The following is a 21,371-nucleotide window of genomic DNA, read 5'->3' on the forward strand; positions in this document are numbered from 1 at the left end:
AGGGTTTGCCAGTTTGGACCCCGGGTGCGGACCCACACACCACCCATTGAGCCATGCTGTGGCAGGCGTCCTACATATAAAGTAGAGGAAGATGGGCACGGATATTAGCTCAGGGCCAGCCTTCCTCAGCAAAAAGAAGAGGACTGGCAGAAGATGTTAGCTCAGGGCCAATCTTCCTCAAAAAAAACAAAAAACTTTATTGCTAAAAAATGCTAAACATCAACTGAGCCTTCAGTGATTTATAATCTTTTTGCTGGTGGAGGGTCTTGTAAAAAATGCAATATCTGCAAAGTACAATAAAACAATGTGCAATTAAACAAGGCACACCTGTATATATCATAATTGTATTGGTTGAATTTGGATCAACCATTTTATTATTTGTTTTTTCTTTGTTTTATTTTTCATTCATTTCTTCTCCCTTTCCAGCATTCTTTTGATTATTTCTATCGTGTTGGTGATTACCCTAGAAACTACATGTATCCTTGATCCCTCAAAAATCGTATTAATCAATACCTTTACTGTAGTTTCCTTCTGCCTAAAGAACACTCTGCAGAGTTTCCTTTAGTGCTGATCTGCTGTGGCACATGCTCTCAATTTTGTGTTTACCTGAAATTGTCTTCATTTTGCCTTCATTCTTAATGGATCTTTTTGCCGGGCAGAGATTTCTAGGATTGCAGTTTTCTTTCACAGTATATTGAAAATGTGATTCCACTCTTTTCTCACTTCCATAGTTGCTCAGAAGTAAGCTATTAGTCTAACTCAGCAGTCAGCAAATTGTGACCTCTGGATCAAATTGGGCCCAGCATGTGTTTTTGTAAAGTTTTAATGGAACATAGCCACAACCATTCATTTATATATTTATGTATTCTCTATGGTTGCTTTTGTGCTACAATGGCAGAATTGAGTGGTTAAACAGAGATCATATGGTATTGGCATAAAGACAAATAGACCAATGGACTAGAATAGAGAGACCCAGAAATAAACCCTCACATATAGGATCAGATGGACGATTTTTGGCAAGGATGCCAAGACCATTCAATGGGGAAAGGATAGACTTTTCAACAAATGGCGCTGGTAAACTGGATATCCACATGCAAAAGAATGAAGTTGGACCCTTATCGTATGCCATATCCAAAAATTAACTCAAAATGGATTAAAGACCTCAATGTAAGACGTAAAACTATAAAATACCTGGAGGAAAACACAGTGGGAAAATTTCATGGCATTGGACTTGGCAATGATTTCTTGGATATGACACTAACAGCATAGGGAACAAAAGCAAAAATAGACAAATGGCACCCTGTCAAACTTAAAAATTTCTGTGCATCAAAAGACACAATCAACAAAGTGATTTTGAGTAAAATATTAGCTCCATTAATTACTGTGTGACCTTGAACAAGTTACTTATTCTCTCCAAGCCTAAGTTTCCTGATCTTTAAAATGATGACAATAGCAATTTCATCAAGATTGTTGTATGGCATAAAAATAAGTATGCAGTAAATATTAGTTCCTGTCCTTTTCTAAATTGCCTTCAAAGTCTATGCCATTGTTTTAAACATCTTCAGTGGTGAGAAGTCTTAATCTTTGATCATGATTGAATCACATACTCAACTAAAAGTTTTAGACTGTTAAAACTAAATTTAATGAATAAGATGAGTGATCAAGATAGTTTTTACTCTGAAAGGTGTTTTGCAGAAAGAACCCTATGAGTCTGAGCAACATCTTGATCACATCACTACTAGTTTACTTTTTGGAGAAATTCTCACAAAAGTTCTCAACATTTTTCAAATTTTATAAGTTACAATGATTGTTTGACCCGACTGATTATTTCTACCTGAACTGCATGCCACTGACATGCACATAATTTGAGAATATTAAAGTTGTCCACTGGACACTTTGATGACTTGCTTTTGGATCATATAAGAAACATGTTTTATTAGATATCACTATTGTCTTTAAAAAATGATTTTGTCCAATTTCCCTAGAAAGAGTAGAACCAACTATATGTGCCAAAACAATCACTAATTCTGGGCTCCTACAAACCACAAGAAAAACAATCCCATTGATAGAGTCATACTTTACAGCATCTTTATAACGAGCTCAGGATAATGTCTTTAATGTCCATCTAATTTTTTCCTGCCACAATGTAAGTACATTCCCTCTTGTCCCATAGTCTGTTAATAAGAGAACAAGCACATCTATAATTACAAAGTCTTTGGCATCTGAAGCAGTTATTAAGTGACCCTTCATCTTTGCCTTCTCCAAATTAACCCAAATACTTTTGCTTTTACTTAATATGTTCTATCTTTTCCAAAACCCAAATTCTTACATGCAATATTAGGAAAATAACTTTTACATACTTTACAAGGATAATTAAGAAAAAACATAGAGTTAAAATTACAGTTATGTAAAACAGCAATATGATAAGTATAATACAATTACGAATAATAAATGAAAACCCAGAAAAACTGTTGTTCATATATTAGTTCTACACCACGGTTCTACTTCTAGCATTCCAGAGCACAGTAATCCTTACCAGGGGACTTTCCTTGCTGTGAGTTGCTTCTTCGCTCTCTGTATCTGGCTGGAGTGGATAAACCTGTGTCTTTACTAGGCTTGCTAGCAGGCCCCATTTCTGAAATTAGGAATCCCATCTGTTCTGAAGGCAAGATATTCTCAGGTGGATTGGTCTGGCATTTTATACTGGCATCCACCTAAAATATTAAACCCACTCATTATTCTGAATTTCCCCAAAATATCTACTAAAAGTTAAGATATTTTATGAGAGGAGTTCTATTATAGAAACATGATCTAACAAACATGCTTGTAAGGCTTTTCATCCTTATGAATGATACTATCTTTGATTTTGCTGAGCTAATCTCTATATTTGGTAGTAAGATGTATATATCCCCATATGCAAACCATTGAAATGTACATGGAGCTAAAACATTTACTTATGATCAGAGGAAGATTCACCATGAAGCTTGGTGATTTTTTTTTCTTTTGGTAAAATTCACACACAGAAAAATTTACAATTGGTTAGACCCCTATCTTCTTCCACTCCAACATCCCTTCCACCAGATTTCCCCTCCTGCTGGTGATATTGGAATGGCCATAGGCCATCCTGTTGGATGATGTCAGTGGGGCTGTGGACACTTTATTCTACTAATTTTGTATTCTTTGTCTTAAAAAGACCATCAAAATTGCATAAGCTACAGCCTTATAAAACCATATCTGCCCTGCTTATGAGATATGAGTTTCTTTCTTGAAGTTCCTAAGTTTCCTTTGGAATGTCAAATCCCTTCAACAAGGTGACCAACTTCTGAAATACCCTATTTCTTGATGAATTTATTTTAAAATACACTATATAATAAAATAAAGCTAGAAGTTAAAAACATAGCTTTCAAAAGTTGTGATGTTCAAATATATTTTTTAAAGACTAAGTAATCGTGTGAATGCAATTTTAAGGTATGAAATTGAATGTTTTGGATGTGACTCTGAAGGAACAAATTCAAATTCTATGTTCCTTTCAGAAGCTTATTTGACACATAACAGGTCTATCTTTGGGTCTATTGAATTTATAATATTATTTTAACATATAATATACTGGTTCTTTAACAGTTGGTCTCAAAAAGAAAATGAGGTGACAGAAACCTTAAGACATTAGGATCTAAAATTAGTGCCAAAAAAGAATGCATTAAAAAGAAAACTGCCAAAAAGTTATCTTCTGGATCTCTAACAATAAAGATATTTTCAGTTCCATTAGAGAAAAAAAATCCAAAATGAAAAAATATATGTATCAGACTAAGATCAAGAAAAAAAATTAAAAGTAGACAAAAAATACTTATCAATTCACAAAAAGTGATTTTAATTTGGATGCACTTTTATTCAGAATCAAAGTTTATTCATTTTCTGGTCATAAACTATCAGCAATAAAGGAATTATTCTCTACCTTCAGAATACATCTCTCAAACTAGAGTCAGAGTTCTGCTTTAGGAATGCAGCCATTAGTAAGAAAATTCAATCACAGCATGCTCACAAGTCAAATTAGAATTCAATAATGCTCTAAGAAAGTAAGAAAAGACCTCCAACCATCTCCTTACGTCCATGCCACAAACGGCTAGAAAAGTCCTGATGTTATCTGGGAGATAAACCACCCCTCCTGAGTAGTGGAATTTAATCAGCTAGGCACACCCAGTCCATCCAAATTAAGACAGGAGGGATGCTCACGGGATGCTTTTAACATGAAAATAAGTCTTACACCACAATGCTCAGACTGCCTCTCTAGAGGTTGACTTCAGACAGTAACGTAATGAAAGGATGCCTGGGAGTTAACGTTACCTCTTTCTGAATCTTTTGTGCAGAACCACTGGAGCATGAACCTTCTGGAAAGCATAATGAACTGGTATTAAACCCAAATAAAATCTGGACAAACTCGCCACTAGAACAGTCTTTAGCAAGAAGCACTATGTACTTTGAGCTTTATTAGGATTTTTTTCTTTGCCCCTTACCTGGTGTGTGCTGAACGGTAGCCCTTCCTGCACAAATACTACTGAAGTTGGAGATGGATTATGACTTAGCTGCTCCTTCAATTTGACACGAGCTTGTTGGATACCTGCAGATTCCTGCATTGTAGTATTTTCAACAGGCTGAGCTGTGTGGATGGTATAGATGTACTCAGGTGACTGTGGTAGAGAGCAGGTAATTGCTTGTTCTGTTCCGACCACAAAAGACGTAATATCTGAGCCTACAGGAGTAAGTGGCTCCAGCTGGCTAGCCTGACTTGTGGAAGATGGATTGCTGTTGTTTGAATTAGTTAGAATATGTTGGCCTCTGTTAGACTGAGATGTTGGGCACTGATTCTCAACAGGCTCCACCTTTACCATCTCCAATTTAGGGGAGGAATGCAATTCATCTACTATCTGAAAAACAGCCTCTAGGTTTACTTCTGTCTTTTTATTTTCATCAGTAGCACTGCAAGGCCAATTAGAAGGCAGAAATTCAACTGGATAGGAGGATTGCATTGGAGGATTCTGGGAAAAGAGAAAATAGGACTGTTTGGATAGAAAACCAAATATGAGATTAAGGAGGAAAGCAACAACATTTAGGCTGATGAACACTAAACATAAATAGATTAAACTTAAAGTTCACTAAAAAAACTTGAAAGCCAATCAACTTTTCAGCAGTGGTAGCTTCAATTCCATCGTTAACATTTACTTAGCAACTATTACATGTCAACCTCTATGCTAAGTTTAACACTGGAATGGACCAATAATTCTCAGGGTTAAAGTATACAAAATCAAAAAGCTATAGTACCCAAATAGCTATTTGCTGAGAAAATGTCTATATACCACATTCTTCCATAAAGGTTGACAGACAAAAACATCACTTGTATCTATCATAGACTGTTTTAGGAATGTAGTAAGGAAATTTCAAACACAGGATGCTCACAAGTCCACCAATGCTTCTATAGATTCAGGGGGAGGTACTGATATTCTGTTCCAAATGATCTGGGAAAAAATGGATGGAATATGGAATGTCCTTTGGTTCCTGAGATTGTTTCTTTTTAATAATAAAACAATAGGTTTAAAATAGCTGTCACTTTTAAATTGATACTTTAAGATGTATTTTCTTATACATAGTACTTTGCACAGAGTAGACACTCAATTACGTGTTTTGTGATCAATGATCTCAGGCTACGAATATAAAATACTGAAAAGTAATGATTAAATAAAACATGTAATGAGTTGATGCTGCCAAATGCAGAGCTTTGCACAGAGTAGGCATTCAGTAAATGTTTGTTGATTATCTCAGATTATAAACATAAAATACAGAAGAGTTATGATTCAATAAAACACGTAGTGAGTTGATGTTGCCAAACACACTACAAAGATTGTGTCAATATTCTGAAGGACACTAACGCCAAACAATGTAAATTCAAATGGTTTAAGCATCAAGCTACTTTACCATAGCACCATTTATTGAGTTCTTACCACGTGCCAAGCACATGTAAAGTGTTTTACACACATTATTTCATTTATTCCTCATAAGAGGCCTACAAAATGTGATAATCTCCATTTCCACATGAAGAAACTGCAGTTCAAAGAAACTTCATAATTTATGCCAAGTCGTGATGAAATAACTGACAGAGTCAGGTTTCAAACCCAGGTTTGCCCGACTCCAGAGTTCTTCTCTTCACCATCACAATACACTGACCATCCATGCACACTCTCACCAACACCTACAGCGCAACTAAACTAAACTGCATTTATTTCCAGAATGGCATCTGAAATACTTTCACTTTTTTCCCACTTTAAAATTTTATGTCTACTTATCTCTATTTTCCTATAATGAACATGTTTTGTCTTTGTAGTAAGGAAAGGTCTTTAAAGATGTTTTAAATGATTTATTTAAAACATAAACATAATCAAGATATAAATACTGTCTGAGTACCTCCAGTATGATCCAGGTGAGAGAGTGTCTGGATCCACAAACGAGAGCACCTAATCTGTGGGATAGATGTGTCCCCCTAGTGAAGATGAACAGACTGCACTATCATGCTTGATGATATCTGCCACTAAAAATCCTGGGCGCGGACATGTCCCCTTGCTCTGAATCTGTACTCTTCAAACAACCATCTGATCATCATTTGACTTTCTATATAGATTTTCTCAAAAAAAAAAAGGAACATTATTTTGAGTATTGGAATACCACTAGTAAGATATTCTTTTATGAACAGAAATCATTTACATGGTATCAGAGGCAAACCATAATTCCAATCTTTAAACAATCATAGCGTAAAAACACAAAGCATGGAATTTAATCTTATCCTAGAAATAGCAGTTTGAAACATTAAATCAAAGCAACTGTTTCCTAATAAATAATGAGAAGATAATAGAAGTACAGGGTTCACAACATGGGGGCTAAAGGGAACCACCCCTTAAATTTCTCATTTTTGATATCACTTTTCCTTTAAAAAAAATAGTAATTATCTGTCATTGGGTGACTTACATACTTTTGGAGTTCATCTGGTATTAATTTTACCATGGAAGAGCCTAGAACAGCACTGTTCAAACTAACATTCAGCAATGATGGAAATGTTCTCTATCTGTGCTGTCCAATTTGGTACCACTAGCCATATGAGCTTATAGAGCACTTGAAATGTGGCTAGTATGACTGAGAAATGAACTTTAAATTTTATTTTAATTAAATTTAAATAGCCACACATGTCTAGTGCCTATTGTATTGGACAGTGCAGGCCTAGAAGAATCCTCAGACATCATTTATATCAACTCTCTTTCTTTAGAATTGAGAAAACTGAGGGCATAATCCACAGTTCACTTCTGGCTACTCATTAATAAAAAATTATATTTTGAAATTCTTCAAGGCCAATAATATTGCACCTGATGCACAGAGTATGTCCATTGTTCTAAGACTCTTACCTGGAAGTAGTTGCAGTGTGCATAGGAGGAGGCAGTGGGAGTGACACAACTACTGAGAGCATCCATGTGGGTAGAAGGAGAGCAGCACTGTAGCACAGCTGGAACAAATTCAAACATAGAAAAGTCATCAACCAAAATAAACCTCTACAGCATTCAAGACTCTCCCCTCTTTCAACTTAGAAAGAAAAATTCCAAGAGCTTCCCTTTGTGGGTGCAAGAAAATGACTTTAGTCCAATTAGATGCTTTAGTCCAAATAATAGATGCTATTATTTGTTGAAAACAACAGGGTAATAATTTTAAGTCATTTAAGAGGGTCACGTTTACTTTTAGAAATGATTTCTTTAGCACCTAACCATTGTTACCTTTCCTTTTTTTAAAAAGATTTTATTTTTCCTTTTTCTCCCAAAGCCCCCGGGTACATAGTTGTGTATTTTTAGTTATGGGTCCTTCTAGTTGTGGCATGTGGGATGCCGCCTCAGTGTGGCCTGATGAGCGGTGCCATGTCCGCGCCCAGGATTTGAGCCAGCGAAACCCTGGGCCGCTGCAGTGGAGCGCACGAACTTAACCCCTCGGCCACGGGGCTGGCCCCCCATTGTTACCTTTCTAACCAAACATTTATTCTTATTGAAAGTAATTTCCTTTTGCAGAAAATATCAGAACAAATTCGGAATTCCAAAAAAATTGTTTCAATCATTTTAATAGTAACAAACATTTGGAGGAGGCTGTGTTTTGGGATAAAATAAGTATGAAATACTCTCCAAACATTCCTACCATTACACAATGCGTCCAGTGAAACCTGTGCAAAAAATGTTTTAACTAAGTGGTTAGGCGTTCAGATCCTAGAGCCAGACTACCTGGCTTTGGAGCCCAGATGCAAAATTTTAATAGCTGTGTATAAACCTAAGCAAGGTTAAGCGATTTGGGCCGCAGTTTCTGCATTGTATTAGAATGGAAATAACAGTACCTCCTTAATATGTTTGTTGTGAGGAATGAATGAGTTAATATGCATAAAAGCACTCAGAATAGTACTGGCATACAGTAAGCAATCAATACATAAATAGCTACCATGCTATTATTTTAACTAACAAAGAAATACATTTTCCAAACTTTATAGTTAGGATACAATGAAAAGATAGAACTCTTTGTACTGGGATAGTTATACTCACAATGCAGTCTTAATAATAGGTTAACTCTCCTCTTTTCCAGAGACTCTCCAGACAAATGAGAATCCGTTATAACATCATACCTTTAGATTACACAGAGGGTGGTATATATCTAGCACCTACCATGTTCCAGGCACAGTACCAGGTGCTTTGCATATATTGCCTCATTCAATCCAAACAACAATTGAATGAAGTATTAACATAAAGCTCAGAGATGTTAAGATAATTTGCCAAAAAGTCACAAAGCTATTAGCAACAGAGGCAGTAAACAAACTCCAAAGCACATGTTCTTTAATAGACCCCAATACTTCCTTAATCCTTCCTTCTTCCTAAAACATCACATTTGAATTTTACTAGAACTCTATTTCCTGAGTATCTTTAAGGTGTCTTCATTACGAGGTGGCAACTTTCTCTTTTTATGTCCACATTTTTCATGTTTTGAGTGTGCTAACATATTAAATAATCTCATTCTGTAATCCTTTGAAAGCAAACTAGCCTAAAGATTGTAAAAATTCACTGAAATACTTCCCTATTTCTCCATTGACTACTGATTTTTAAAACGGCAGAGGTTCATAAAGGTATACTAGAAATAAAGATTTTCTTATTATATCATGTGCAATTTAAGGCATTAAATTTTCCACATGGAAGGAAAAATGAGAAATAGTGGACAGAATTATAGTTCAGATACAAAGATAAGGCTTGGTGTTTTCTGAATTATATCATTTTAATATTCCAGTGACTAAAAAAGCCAGATATTACTAAGATGGCAACATAAAATTCAAGCTCTTGTCACTTCCAATATAGGTTAGGCAAACAAGTGCTTACACTTTATCCTTGCAGATTATTCAAATATACTATTAAAATGTCTTGGATTTGAATTTGGTTCACAAATATCCTGGGAAATAAGCTAAATCCAAAAAGCAAAACACCAAAATGGGGTCTGCAGGGTTTGCCAAAACTCTGAAAAAAAAACTAGGACTTTTTTCTAGAGTTTTAACAGCTAAGGAAAACCTAGCCCCCTAGCGGCAGGAAAAGTCTGTCAGGAGCTGCAGGTTTTCACCCATCAGGGCACTATAAAACAGTGTTTTATTACAAATAAATCACCGAAAGGTATTAGCTTTATTTTTCTGATACGGCTATGTTCTGACTTCACTGGGTATACATTTTGAATAGTTGGTAAAAACAACAGAGAATGTATTAATGTATAGTCAATAGCTGATTTGGTATCTAAGGAAATAGCAAAATAGTGAACATCCTTTAAAGAGTCCAGTAACATATGGAAAGTAGAAAGGTACCTGCATGAAGAAAGGGAGGACTTGAACAGATAATCCAAAAAGATTCCTCAATGGCTATTTCCTTACCAGTGCAGTCCTACTTTGTACAGTCAACAAAATAGAATAAAGCCAGCATTAGTGAGCTTACTGAATATGAAAACCTGGCTGGTGTGTATTATGAAAGCTTTGTGAGAGCACTAACATTTATAAAACAGTTTATCACCACATCCTAAGACACATTCATCTGCGTACAGATTTTCCAGTGTCTTCCTGAAGGCAGTGTTCACTTAAGGTATTAAATTGCATGTAGAATAAAAATTATGGACAGAATTCTATTTCAGATATAAATATGAGTTGATATTTTTAAAAACAATTCTGGTAATCAAAAAATACAGGATTACTAAACATTATCTCAAGGTAAAAATTTTCATTTCCACTACAGATTAGGAAAACAAGTTCACACACTTAATCCTGTGGAGGTAATATAAATATATAATTTAAATGTTTTGGACTTGAATCTACTCCAGAGTAGTACAGTGTCAACAGTGAGAAGATGCCCAATATAAATACTCAAAAGGGAAAACATCCTAATAGCAAATTTAATTTCAAGATAAGTTACTGTAGCAACTAGAACCCCAACATCTCTTCATGTATAGCGAGGTAAAGAAAAGATCTTCTGAATGTATACACCCAAAAAGCAAAAGCAGAACAGATATTTGTGCATCCACGTTCAGAGCAGTATTATTCACAATAATCTAAAGGTGGAAGCAACCCAGTGTCTATCAACAGGTGAATGGATAAACCAAATGTGGTACATACATACAGTAGAAAATTATTCAGCATTAAGAAGAAAATTTTGACACATGCTGCACTATCAATGAACCTTGAAGATATTACGCTAAGTGAAATAAGCCAATCAATAAAGGATAAATATTGTATAATTCTTCTTATATGAGGTTCTACAGTCGTCAAATTCCTCGAGACAGAAAGTAGAATTGTGGTTGCCAGGAGCTGGGGGGAAAGGGGAATGTGAAGTTAGTGCTTAATGGGTACGGAGTTTCAGTTGGGGAAGATGAAAAAGTTCTGGAGACAAATGGTGGTGATGCCAGTACAATGTGAATGTATTTAATACCACAGAACTGTACACTTAAAAATGGTTAAAATGGTAAAGTCTATGTTATACATATTTCACCTCAACAAAAACAAAGGCAAATATAATTTTGCTTTTGCGGAGTTTCTTCTGGTAGCTAAAGAAAATTCCTGGTGTATCTATGCCAAACCCCTCTTTCCATAAGAACAAAATCAAGCCTTTTCAGAGAAACTGACAAAACAGGCTACTTGAGCACAAGAGTAACAGCATTTGAAAGCTCTTATAAATCCAGATCCTATATTTGTTTATGTACATTATGTAGGATTAGAAGCCTAAAGATCAAACCTTTAGAATTTAAATGTACCTTAAAACAATAATAAGCAATCCTTTTGGCCTGAGTCAATTCAGAAAAATTGTTAAATGATACTATATTTTTCAGTAAAAAATAAAAATACCATATGTTACCTTGGGGGGAAGTGTATATTCTTACAAATTATTTAGCCTTTCAAGTGTTATATCTAGGCTCATTTGTAAGACAGCTTTTAAAATATTTTATCTTTTATATGTAAATAGTGTTAAATTTTATAAAGTCCATTGACATACATTAATTCATTTAATCCTTTACCCAAACTATTATCATCACTTTATAGAAAGAGAAATTGAGGCTGAGTAACATGAAATAATCCACCGAAGGTCACGTCAGATGATTAACTGCAAAGCTGAGACTAAAATTATTTCATTCTATTCAATAAATTGTTTCCTAAGGGCCCATCAGAGCCAAGAAGTATGCTAGGTGTAGGGGGATGCAGAAATGAATGAGAGGCAGCCCCACTCCTCGGAGGCTCCAGCTGAACCTCCCCCTCCAGCAGCTGGAGCATGTTGAGTCAATAACCCAGGGCAGTCCCACTCCCTCCAGCAACACAGAATGGTAGGCCCCTCCACCAATCTCTGTTGTCTGCTCTATCTGGGAATAACTAACTCTGGGGAAGAGATATACCAGGAAAGAGTCTCTCAAAAGAAAAACAAAACAAAACAAAAAGTCCCTCTTTGTACGAGAGGCAGGCAGGCAGCAGAGCACAGTGGCCAAAATAAACGACACGCATCAGTTTGTCTGGGTCTGTTCCCTAGGCCTGCCTTGGTTGCCTAATCTATAAAATAAGAAAAATTACATCCTCTATCTTATAATGTGAGGATTAAATGAATTAATATTTGAAAAGTACTCAGGACAGATCACAGTGATTGCTATATAAATATTTGTTAAATAAAATATGAGATGAAGGACAGCTACAAATTGCTAATCATTGCTTTGAGCTTAAAATGTAACTAAAAAAAGGCAAAGTAGATTTTGAGTCAATTCAGCATTATAACATTAGTCAAAAGAAAACAATTCCTCAATACAGTACTCTTTATATACATGAATATGAATATATGAATATTCTTATGTATGTTCAGACATAGAGAATGAATACAACAAAAAAGTCTAAAATGAATTTTTTCATAAAAAAGGGAAATTACTTATAGGAGCATACTGCAAAAATAATATCAAAGGAAAACAACTGAATTCAAGATAAGGCAAGACTAAAGAGTCAACTAATACTGGATCTATAACATTTTGTCCTTGAAGGAATGATAAGAATGGAAAAAATGTAAATGAGCTAGGCAGTGAAAGGAAAGAAATGATTCAGATGAGTCATTTTATGAGTCATTCTGATAACAATTTTTTAGTCTCAATGTTTGGCTCTACTAGAGAATTAGTAATTTATGAAATACTACAAAATTCAAAATTTACTGGGTTTATTATTTGAAGGCCAGAACCAAGTTTATTTTCAATATAACTAATTTTTAAATAAAGCCCGGTGTTGTTTTTTACTAAAATTTGATCCACACCTCAACTCACAGAGTTCACTTTGAAAGGATTCCAGTATGACCATTATTCTAAAATGAGGTACTTTCTTAAGACTTAGAGAACCTGATTTGGGAACGATTATCACCCTGCCTCTGAGAATGGTATTTTATTTAACTTTGGGAAAGTCATTTGCAATGCTCTTCATAAACAGGTACTCACTTAATATTGGTTAAACTGCTCACTACATTTTGCTTTCTTCACCTAAAATTTGGAGAAATCAAGTACTTGTACAGTATTTTTATGGCACTTTCTTTCCATATCAGGTCTTTTGTATTTAACAATATAACTTTTTGTTTATATAGTACTTCAGAATGTTCAAAGCAGAAACACTCTATGTTTCAAAAGTCATCACGCGATTTCTTATTCTCATAACCTCAGAAACTATAGTCATTTCAATTATCTCTATTAAAGAAAACAAAAATTCAGGTAACACAAGACTCTATTTCACATGCACTGTACATTATCAAAACATCAGCAGCACTTACTTGTTCTTTTAATGTCTCTTTCCTAGTCCTTACCTTGAACTCTTGGAGACAGCTTCCAATTTATAAATTCACATCCAAGCTAAGATAAAATATTTTTAAAACAACATATCCTAAATCACAATAACTTAACAAACTATTTCTATAACGAATGAATAATATTAACTATTTGTAGTGTTTCCTGGTACACAATACAGAAACGGTTCTCATGAAACTTAGAACTAGAAGTTTCCAAGAGGATTGTTTTGACCGTGGAATACGTTTTCCCATAGAAACAATATTCTACAGGCTAGTTTGGCTCCTAAACTAGACTGTAACCATCTGTACCTTAAGTGTAAGACAAACAGTAATACAGAACCTAACCAACAGATTTAATACGTCCATAGGAAAATGCCTCCAAAATTCCAAAATGGAAGGCCAAGCACATTTCTACATCTCTCTGCTGCAGTCCTTGCAAATTTCAACTAAAGCTTTTGAGTCTTTAGTAGTTTGAGGAGGGGGGTTAGGAAAGGAAAGAGAAAGGTTTATTGGTAAGAGGAGGCAAGGTAGGGGTTTTGTCCAGTTGATAGGCTACAGAATGTAAAGCAAGTATAAGGAAGACACAGACTGTCTCTCCCTATATATGTATATTCTATATACATGAAATGCAGCCAGAATTACAATATAGATAGCAATGCCTAATTTGTTTATTAAAATATTGGACTAAACTCCTCATTCATAAAAATCTGACCCTATTTGTTGCTATACATAAGACATATAACATGAAATTAGTCATCTTCTATTTTTAAAGATCACACAGATATTTTTTGTTCTTCAAAGTAGGTGAAAATCTGGAAAAATACTAGGCCTCTCAAAAGCTGGAAAAATCCAGCTTTTTCTTTTTCTCAACCTTTTTTTTACCTTATTAGAAGATAGAAAAATTTTTTTACATTCTAATAGGCAAAATGATTAAAAATGCTAAACCATCCTTACTCCATATAATTCCTTCCTCTTTTCCAACTCCATCCACCAAAACAGTAGCAGTTCTAAAATCTAAAAGATCCAATCTAATTTGAACTCTGGTTTTATTATTTTAATATTATTAAACCTATATGCTTTGGGAAAATAAGGCAATCCCTTTTACTGCTATATTTAGGTAGAATGCAATGAGTCAATAGTAAAAGAATACATTTGGATGTTACAAGCAGAAAATAGTGAATACTGTTACAAATAGAACAGTTACCAGATTTACAACTTTTACAACAAATTCTTTAATTCCTTTATCAAATTTACATTCCTTCTACTTATTTTAGCTTTTGATTCCATCCCGCCTGGGAGAAATGGTCTAACAAAATACCTCTAGAGATTTGCTTCCGTATCGACATAGCTGAGAAAATTAATATTCCAAGAGTCTTAATTCGTAGGGCAAAGGAATGCCCCTTTCTTCTCTCTCTGGTTTTTCCTGAAAGCCTTGACCCTTGCCTTATTTCTCCTGCCCCATTTCATCACTCTGTGTAAAGCACAGTACATGATGAAACACACACCACCGCTATGGTGCTTCTGCAAAGTAGAAAATACATTTGAACGAAATGGTGAGGCTATTATCTTGCAAAAAATGTATTCCTCTGCAAAAAAAAGACACACACACACCCCCACCTGAGAAGCTAAACAGATGGTCACTATCATAAGGATGCCCAATTAATGGCTTGAGATCTACCAATACGTCTTCTAATGCCCTTGGCTGAGCTCTAGGTCAGCTGTCATTGCCAGGTTCTCCTTCTCTCTGCTACTACTCAGGGACTGCACTGTCAAACCACACCATCACATTTTCACTAAAAGAATATAATTTAGCTTTAAATGATGAGAGTATGCTCTTTTATTAAACTTCATTACTGACATACTAAAATGATTTCATTATGAGGTAATCTCACCAATAAAGGTAAAAAATATATATATATATAGGTATATAAACATTTAAAAAAAAAAAAAAACTACTGCACCAGAGCAGAGTTATGGCAGGGTTCTGGTGTACTAAGTCTTAATTTTATTACTAGGACATGCTTTGAAGATACAAAAGTTTCACTAAAAATATACATCTTTATGCACCAACAGAATTTTCACAATCCTTAAGAACACAATGAAATTTTATATATTGCTTACAAATAGGTCCTGATGAGAAAGCTTTGACATTTCTTAGGTGCATATTGCTATTTTTATTTAAGCATGGAGAAATGCATTAAAAATATAGAAATGCTCATTATAAAGTACCTTAAGAGAAGTCACTGAACTTGAATTTCTCATACCTGTTGGATAGTAGGCTTGGGAGTACTGCGCTGAGGGTGTGTAGTTACTATATTTTTGGGAGGAGCTGACCATTGTTTGAGGACTTTGCTGAACGTGTACGGATGTGGCGCTGGGCTGCAGGGTATAGGTAACCTCAGTTGGAAACCTCTGCAGTACAGGAAATGGAACCCCTTTATCTGAAAAAGTTGGAGGTGTTTCCACTTGTCCTGGGTGCATTCCAAGGGAGTTCTGCCATGTTCTAGGAGGAATCGAGGTCCGATCTAAACCTTTCAGAGGGAAAGTACTGTGGTTGTGGGATGAAGTTGATACGTAGGAGTAAGGAGACAAACCATCTCGCCGGAATGACCGGTGGAATTGTCCTACAGCCACTGGTCCTGCATAAAAGAGGAAGAACACATTTACTAATTTTACATTACACCGCTGGACGCAGCAAACCAAAAGTCGTAAAGTAAACTCTACTCTTCACCTATGAAGATGTTAGGTTCTCAGCCATTTTTAACACAACATAAAGGTAGTTTTGATAAAAACAAGTTAGGATACCAGAATATGAGATTACACATATAATGCTGAAAAAATAATTAAATAAACTTGTGTTTGGTTCTCAATATGACTGTCTTGAGAGACAAAGTGGCCAAACTCTAATGTTAAATCAAATATTCAATGTTAAAAGTCTTTTATAGATGATTCAGTCATCTTACCTTTTACCTCAATTGATTTACCCAGATTTTTCCAATCTGTAAGCTACTTCCTAGAAGTTTTAGAAATTCCATTCAGTTTTTCAAATCATTTAAGAATCTTAATAATAGGCATGAAAATAAGCACTCAACCATACATAAAAGAAATGTGTGGAACAAATAAGAATTATGACACAAACCAAAAACAGATTCTTTGCTCTCTTTCTATTTTTTTCTTAATGACAATCTTTGTAGAAAAGTCAGACTTGAAAACTCTGACTTAGTTCTCTTCTTCATTACTCAAATCAATCAATAATTCTCTGTGGTCGTCTTTTCTTCAGTGTATCTCTAGCAGTGTCCCTCTCTAGATATCAGTGGCTCTCAAACATTGATTTACATCTCAATTACCTGGAGAGTTTGTTAAAAATTCACATACTTGGTCCCAGAGATTCTGATATTTGCTTTCTCTTATCTAGCAAGGCAGAAAGAAATTAAAAAGTGGAGATGAGGAAGAGAGAGAAAAGGGCAATACTATGTAATGAGGAAAAGGAAACTACAAATGTTGCAAGCTGGACTTATTTTACAGACTGTGGCTCTTGAATATAAAGAAAGCTAACCTAATTTATTCCTAGGGAGAACTTTATGTATTAAATTATGTGGCTCACAAATTCCTTTCAATTTGTTTTATTAAACTAATCCAGAGGAGAAAGTCTAATTTATGTGCTACTAATCTGTTAAACTACAAAATGAAAGACGGCACTCAAACACCTACTTTCCCAAATATTTAAACTGTAAATCGATTCAACATGTTACACATCTTTCATTCTATTTCTATGGTGTTTAATTTCCTCTAAAGCATTAGGGAGTGCTCCTAACCACTTCCGGTTTGGCACTGCCTGATTCAAATCAATTTTTGCTCAAGCAAACTCTTAAAAATAAAAATTTTTAAAAAAGAATAAAGCACTAACATCACAAATAAACAAATCATACAAACATACATACACACATTCTGGAACCCTGGAAATCAAGAGCTTTAAATCTAATGGGAAAAAAATCTTAGTTCAGAAGATCGAATGTATTCAAATGATATATCTGTTAAAAACTACTCTTCCTTTTTTCCTTTAAAGTACAAAAAATCATTTTTATGCTACTTGACTAGCAATTCATACGTATCCACACTTTGAACTCACCACTGACAATCCTTTGTTTTAAGATCTAAAGAAACATTTTTTGGTTTTCACAACAGGTGTCTCTGAGGTCCCAAACTACCCACCACTTCATTTTTCCCTGGATGCTTTACATGCTAAAACTACATATTGCTATGGCGTGCAAGAGCTCACTCACTAATCCTTCTTCTTCCCTCTACTGGGTTAAGCTGTGGATGAATTTTCAGATTGTTAATAACTTAAGCATCTAATTAAAGAATTCTCTACCTTGGTTTCTCAAATCTGGTTTATATCTGGTTTAAAATATAAATTCTACTTCTATCATGATAACCTCTGACTGATGGCCAAACATTTACACACTTTATGCTAACATAAGAACACTGTTAGGACTCGAAGGGCATTCCTTTAAATTTGTATTTTAAAATAAAAAACTAAAATATGTTCAACTCTTATTTATTCTTCTGATTAAGAGTTACCTCATAAGGTTCTATTCTGACCAATTTTACAGAACATCACCGGTATGTCTTCAGAACATCTTTAAGATGTATTTGGCAAAGTTTAAACCCAGAACTCTGGAAATGTAAGGCAGGATGGCTTCCTGTTTTTAAAGATTCTACTCCTTTTATATAAGCGAATCGGAGCTAATCAATCCCCAGGAAAGAACTTGCCTCTTGCCCAAAACTTGCCACTTGAGAACTTGGTATCCCCAGGCAAAGAGAGATTATCTACTGCTCAGACTTGTTACTTAGTTTAGAAAGTTTTAACAAATGTCGTAAAATAAATTGCTACTAAAAACAAAATAACAAAAGTGGACAAACAAAAAAAGGGAAAACATGTGATCCTTACATTTCTTACCAAGTACATTCTCGAAACGTGAACAAGACAGCTGGCTCAATGGATCTAGATAAGAGAACTACGTCCTAAAACAGAAGATTCTACTGTAAAAGAGACAGAAGTATTCAAACCTTAAGCTGAAGTAGAACACAGAAAACAAAATGGAAACTACGAAGCAGCAGCGTAGTCTGGCCTATCACCAAGGCAAGATGCAAGCAGAATAAAAATTGAGGAAAAACAGGAGATCCCAGGATTTAGAACACGGAATTAAAGCAAACAAAATTGGGCCAGTATTCTTGAACTTAAAATTGCACTCCACCCAAACCAGTAACACAATTCCCTAGTGAACCAAGCCTACGGTGTAGACAATCCACACCTGACACACCTCCTACATATACCAATAGGTAGAACGGCAAAAAACAGGACATGCATGAAAACTACAATAATCTAGGTATCTATAGATTAATGTATTATGTATACTGAAAAAGTATGAATTAGATTTACAATATTTTAATAAATAATCTTTAAAATGCTGACCAACTGAACTATCAATGAAGAAAATCAGAACCTAGATAACCCCTGTATTTCCTTTATTAAAATGGACTGTGTCCTTAGAACACAACTGGGTTTAAGATAGGTGAAGGAAAAAGAAAATCAGAGAAGGGAAAAAAGCGAGCAAGAGTTGATTTTTATGTATGCATATACGCATGTTTCTTTGTTTGAGGTGGTTATTCTATTTCCCCCAAGAACATATTTTCCAGTCTTTTCTCCTTATGCCCACCAGATACACAACATGAAAAACAAATATCCATGTCAGAGATTCTGCCAAATATACGCCATGGTATTGTCTCCATTGCCTTTCCCCATTCGATTCCCCAGCATAATCAATGGTCATCCATCACACGGAAGTGGCTTAATATTCCTTTAGAATTCCTTTAGAACATTCCTATGCCACTGCTATTTTTCCAACTTGTTACTAGAACTCCAACCTAATCCCTTATCTTCTAAACTCCACAGAAACACAACCTAATCCCTTATCTTCTAAATTCCAAATGAACAAAGTGTTACTTCATTCCTAACCCTGGGCCTCGGTTAAAGTGAACATAGTGTTACTTTTATTTGTATATTTAAAAGGTTTCCCATAAAACTGAAAAAAAACCCAGACATTTTTCTGTTAAATCCATGTTAACATACTGAAAATGTTTCTATTACTCTCCTAGTTGAAGGCAAAGAACGAATTCTCATTATTATATCCTGTTGCTTTCTTCGTATATTGCTTCATATCATGGACTCTTTAAACAGAGAAAGGGAGTATTGCCGCCCTCACCTTCCTGGGAGGAGGGGAAGAACATCAGAAAGCAAGTTAATAAAATAATTTTCTATGACAGAGAGTTTTTCCACTTTTAGTAAATACAGATTTATACATACAAAGTTTTTTCAAAACTGAAATATCGTAGCCAATAGTGAAAAATTCAAAGGCTGTAAATGTGAACTAAAATTCTTAACTAAAACTTGACAGCTGTAAAGAAAATCATCTTTGCCTTATGTTTGTCTAACCATAACACCTTAAGAAGGCATCAGCTGTAATTAGCTACAGTGAAAGAAATGTTTAGCCAATTCATTCTATATAGGAACAATATCTGGTAAAAATAAAGAATATGATTATATTTTTGATCTTAAGATATATAAACAATGTCTGTCATTCTACACATTACTTGGAACCTAAAACATGATTATTGTCGGGACACTTCTTCCGAGATTTCTTAGATGTGTCAATGGGTGGAAGGTGGCATGTCTCAAGGACAAACTTCCACTTCAGGTACCTTGTTCACTTTCCTTTGGTTGGTAGACACTTCCTAAGTTTTCTTCGCTGTGACTGTGTTCCTTCCTACCTTGACCTTCACCACGTTCTCACTCCCTATGGTAACTCTGTTCTGCTGCCCATTAGGGCAAAGGAGACTCTTCTGTGCTTCCTCCAGACCCAGCGCTTCGACAGAGAGCTACTTACTCTAGATGTTCCAAGCGGAGACACTGGGTCTCAAGGAGGCAATGGCTATGGAGGCTTGGAGCTCAGGAAGGGCCCGGGAAGAACAGAAAGGAAGCTGATGAAGGTCCCTTTGGCTGCTCGTGCACATGGAAGGAACTAAGTGCTTATGGACTCTTTCCAGAGGAGGTACTGGCGGAAAGGGGGTGCCGGTGCCAGTGAGAACCATGGGGGTGACGCGAGCTATTTCCCGGGCAGCACGTGGGGCCCGGGCGTACTCCGGATCCCTCAAAGGTGAGGAGGTGCGACAATGCCCTGTGAATGGCGTTTGCTCCCTGACGCCCATGTGCCCTGTGATGGCGGGGGCCGTGGAGGCCCAGTGGGACTCACCGTGCGGCTCGGGCCTGGGCCCCGCGGGCGGCGGCGCCGGCTCCTGGTGCTGCAGCGGGGAGGTGCAGGCCGAGGCGGAGGCGGAGGCCGACGTGATGAGCAGCCTCTGGAAGCGGTTGGGCGGGCGGCAGGGCACCTCCAGGCCGGCCGCCAGCTTGGCCTTGTTGGCGCTGGTGAGCCTCTTGAGGTGCACGAGCAGTTGCGGCTGGTCGCGGCGGAAGTGCGGGCTGTGGAAGTGGTGGAGCGGCCCGTCGCCCGCCGGCCCGCCGCCCCCCGGCCCCGGCCCGGGCCCCGCCGCGCCCGGCCCGCCCAGCACCACCTTGCGGAAGCCGTAGAGGTTGAGCTGGCGGATGAAGCTGGTGAAGTTGGTGGTTTTGAAGAGCTCGGGCTCAGCCCCGGAGCCCCCGACGCCGCCGCCGCCGCCGCCGGCCCCCGCCCCGGGCGGGCTGAGCAGCTCGGCCTCGAAGAGAGGCTGATCGATGAGCAGCCCCTCGCCGCGGCCGTCCCAGCGGATGGAGCGGTACCGGGGGCTGTTCACCAACCGCCACAGCTTGGCGGGGAAGTTGTTGGGGTTGATAGGGGTGGAGAGCAGCGCCTCCTCCATCGCCCCCGCCCGGGCCCTGGGCCTCGCCCCGCCGAGCCTGGCTCTCCCACCCCGTTCTCGATCCCCCCAGCCTTCGCT

The 21,371-nt window shown here is 36.7% G+C and overlaps 1 protein-coding gene across 1 annotated transcript in view; it reads right to left on the reverse strand.

The window, feature by feature from the left end:
- Positions 1 to 21,347, reverse strand: part of HSF5 (heat shock transcription factor 5) — a 37,039-nt gene extending 15,692 nt beyond the window's left edge. Inside the window, exons 1-5 of the mRNA XM_023652897.2 lie at positions 20,690 to 21,347; positions 15,641 to 16,015; positions 7,443 to 7,540; positions 4,512 to 5,033; positions 2,537 to 2,714 (exon numbers count right to left, since the gene is read on the reverse strand). Coding sequence (XP_023508665.2) covers positions 2,537 to 2,714; positions 4,512 to 5,033; positions 7,443 to 7,540; positions 15,641 to 16,015; positions 20,690 to 21,293 — 1,777 coding nt within the window. The 5' untranslated portion in view covers positions 21,294 to 21,347. The remainder of the gene's footprint in view (positions 1 to 2,536; positions 2,715 to 4,511; positions 5,034 to 7,442; positions 7,541 to 15,640; positions 16,016 to 20,689) is intronic.
- Between the last annotated feature and the right edge of the window lie 24 nt (positions 21,348 to 21,371).

This window comes from Equus caballus, chromosome 11, assembly GCF_041296265.1.
Source record: "Equus caballus isolate H_3958 breed thoroughbred chromosome 11, TB-T2T, whole genome shotgun sequence".
Lineage (NCBI taxonomy): Eukaryota > Metazoa > Chordata > Mammalia > Perissodactyla > Equidae > Equus > Equus caballus.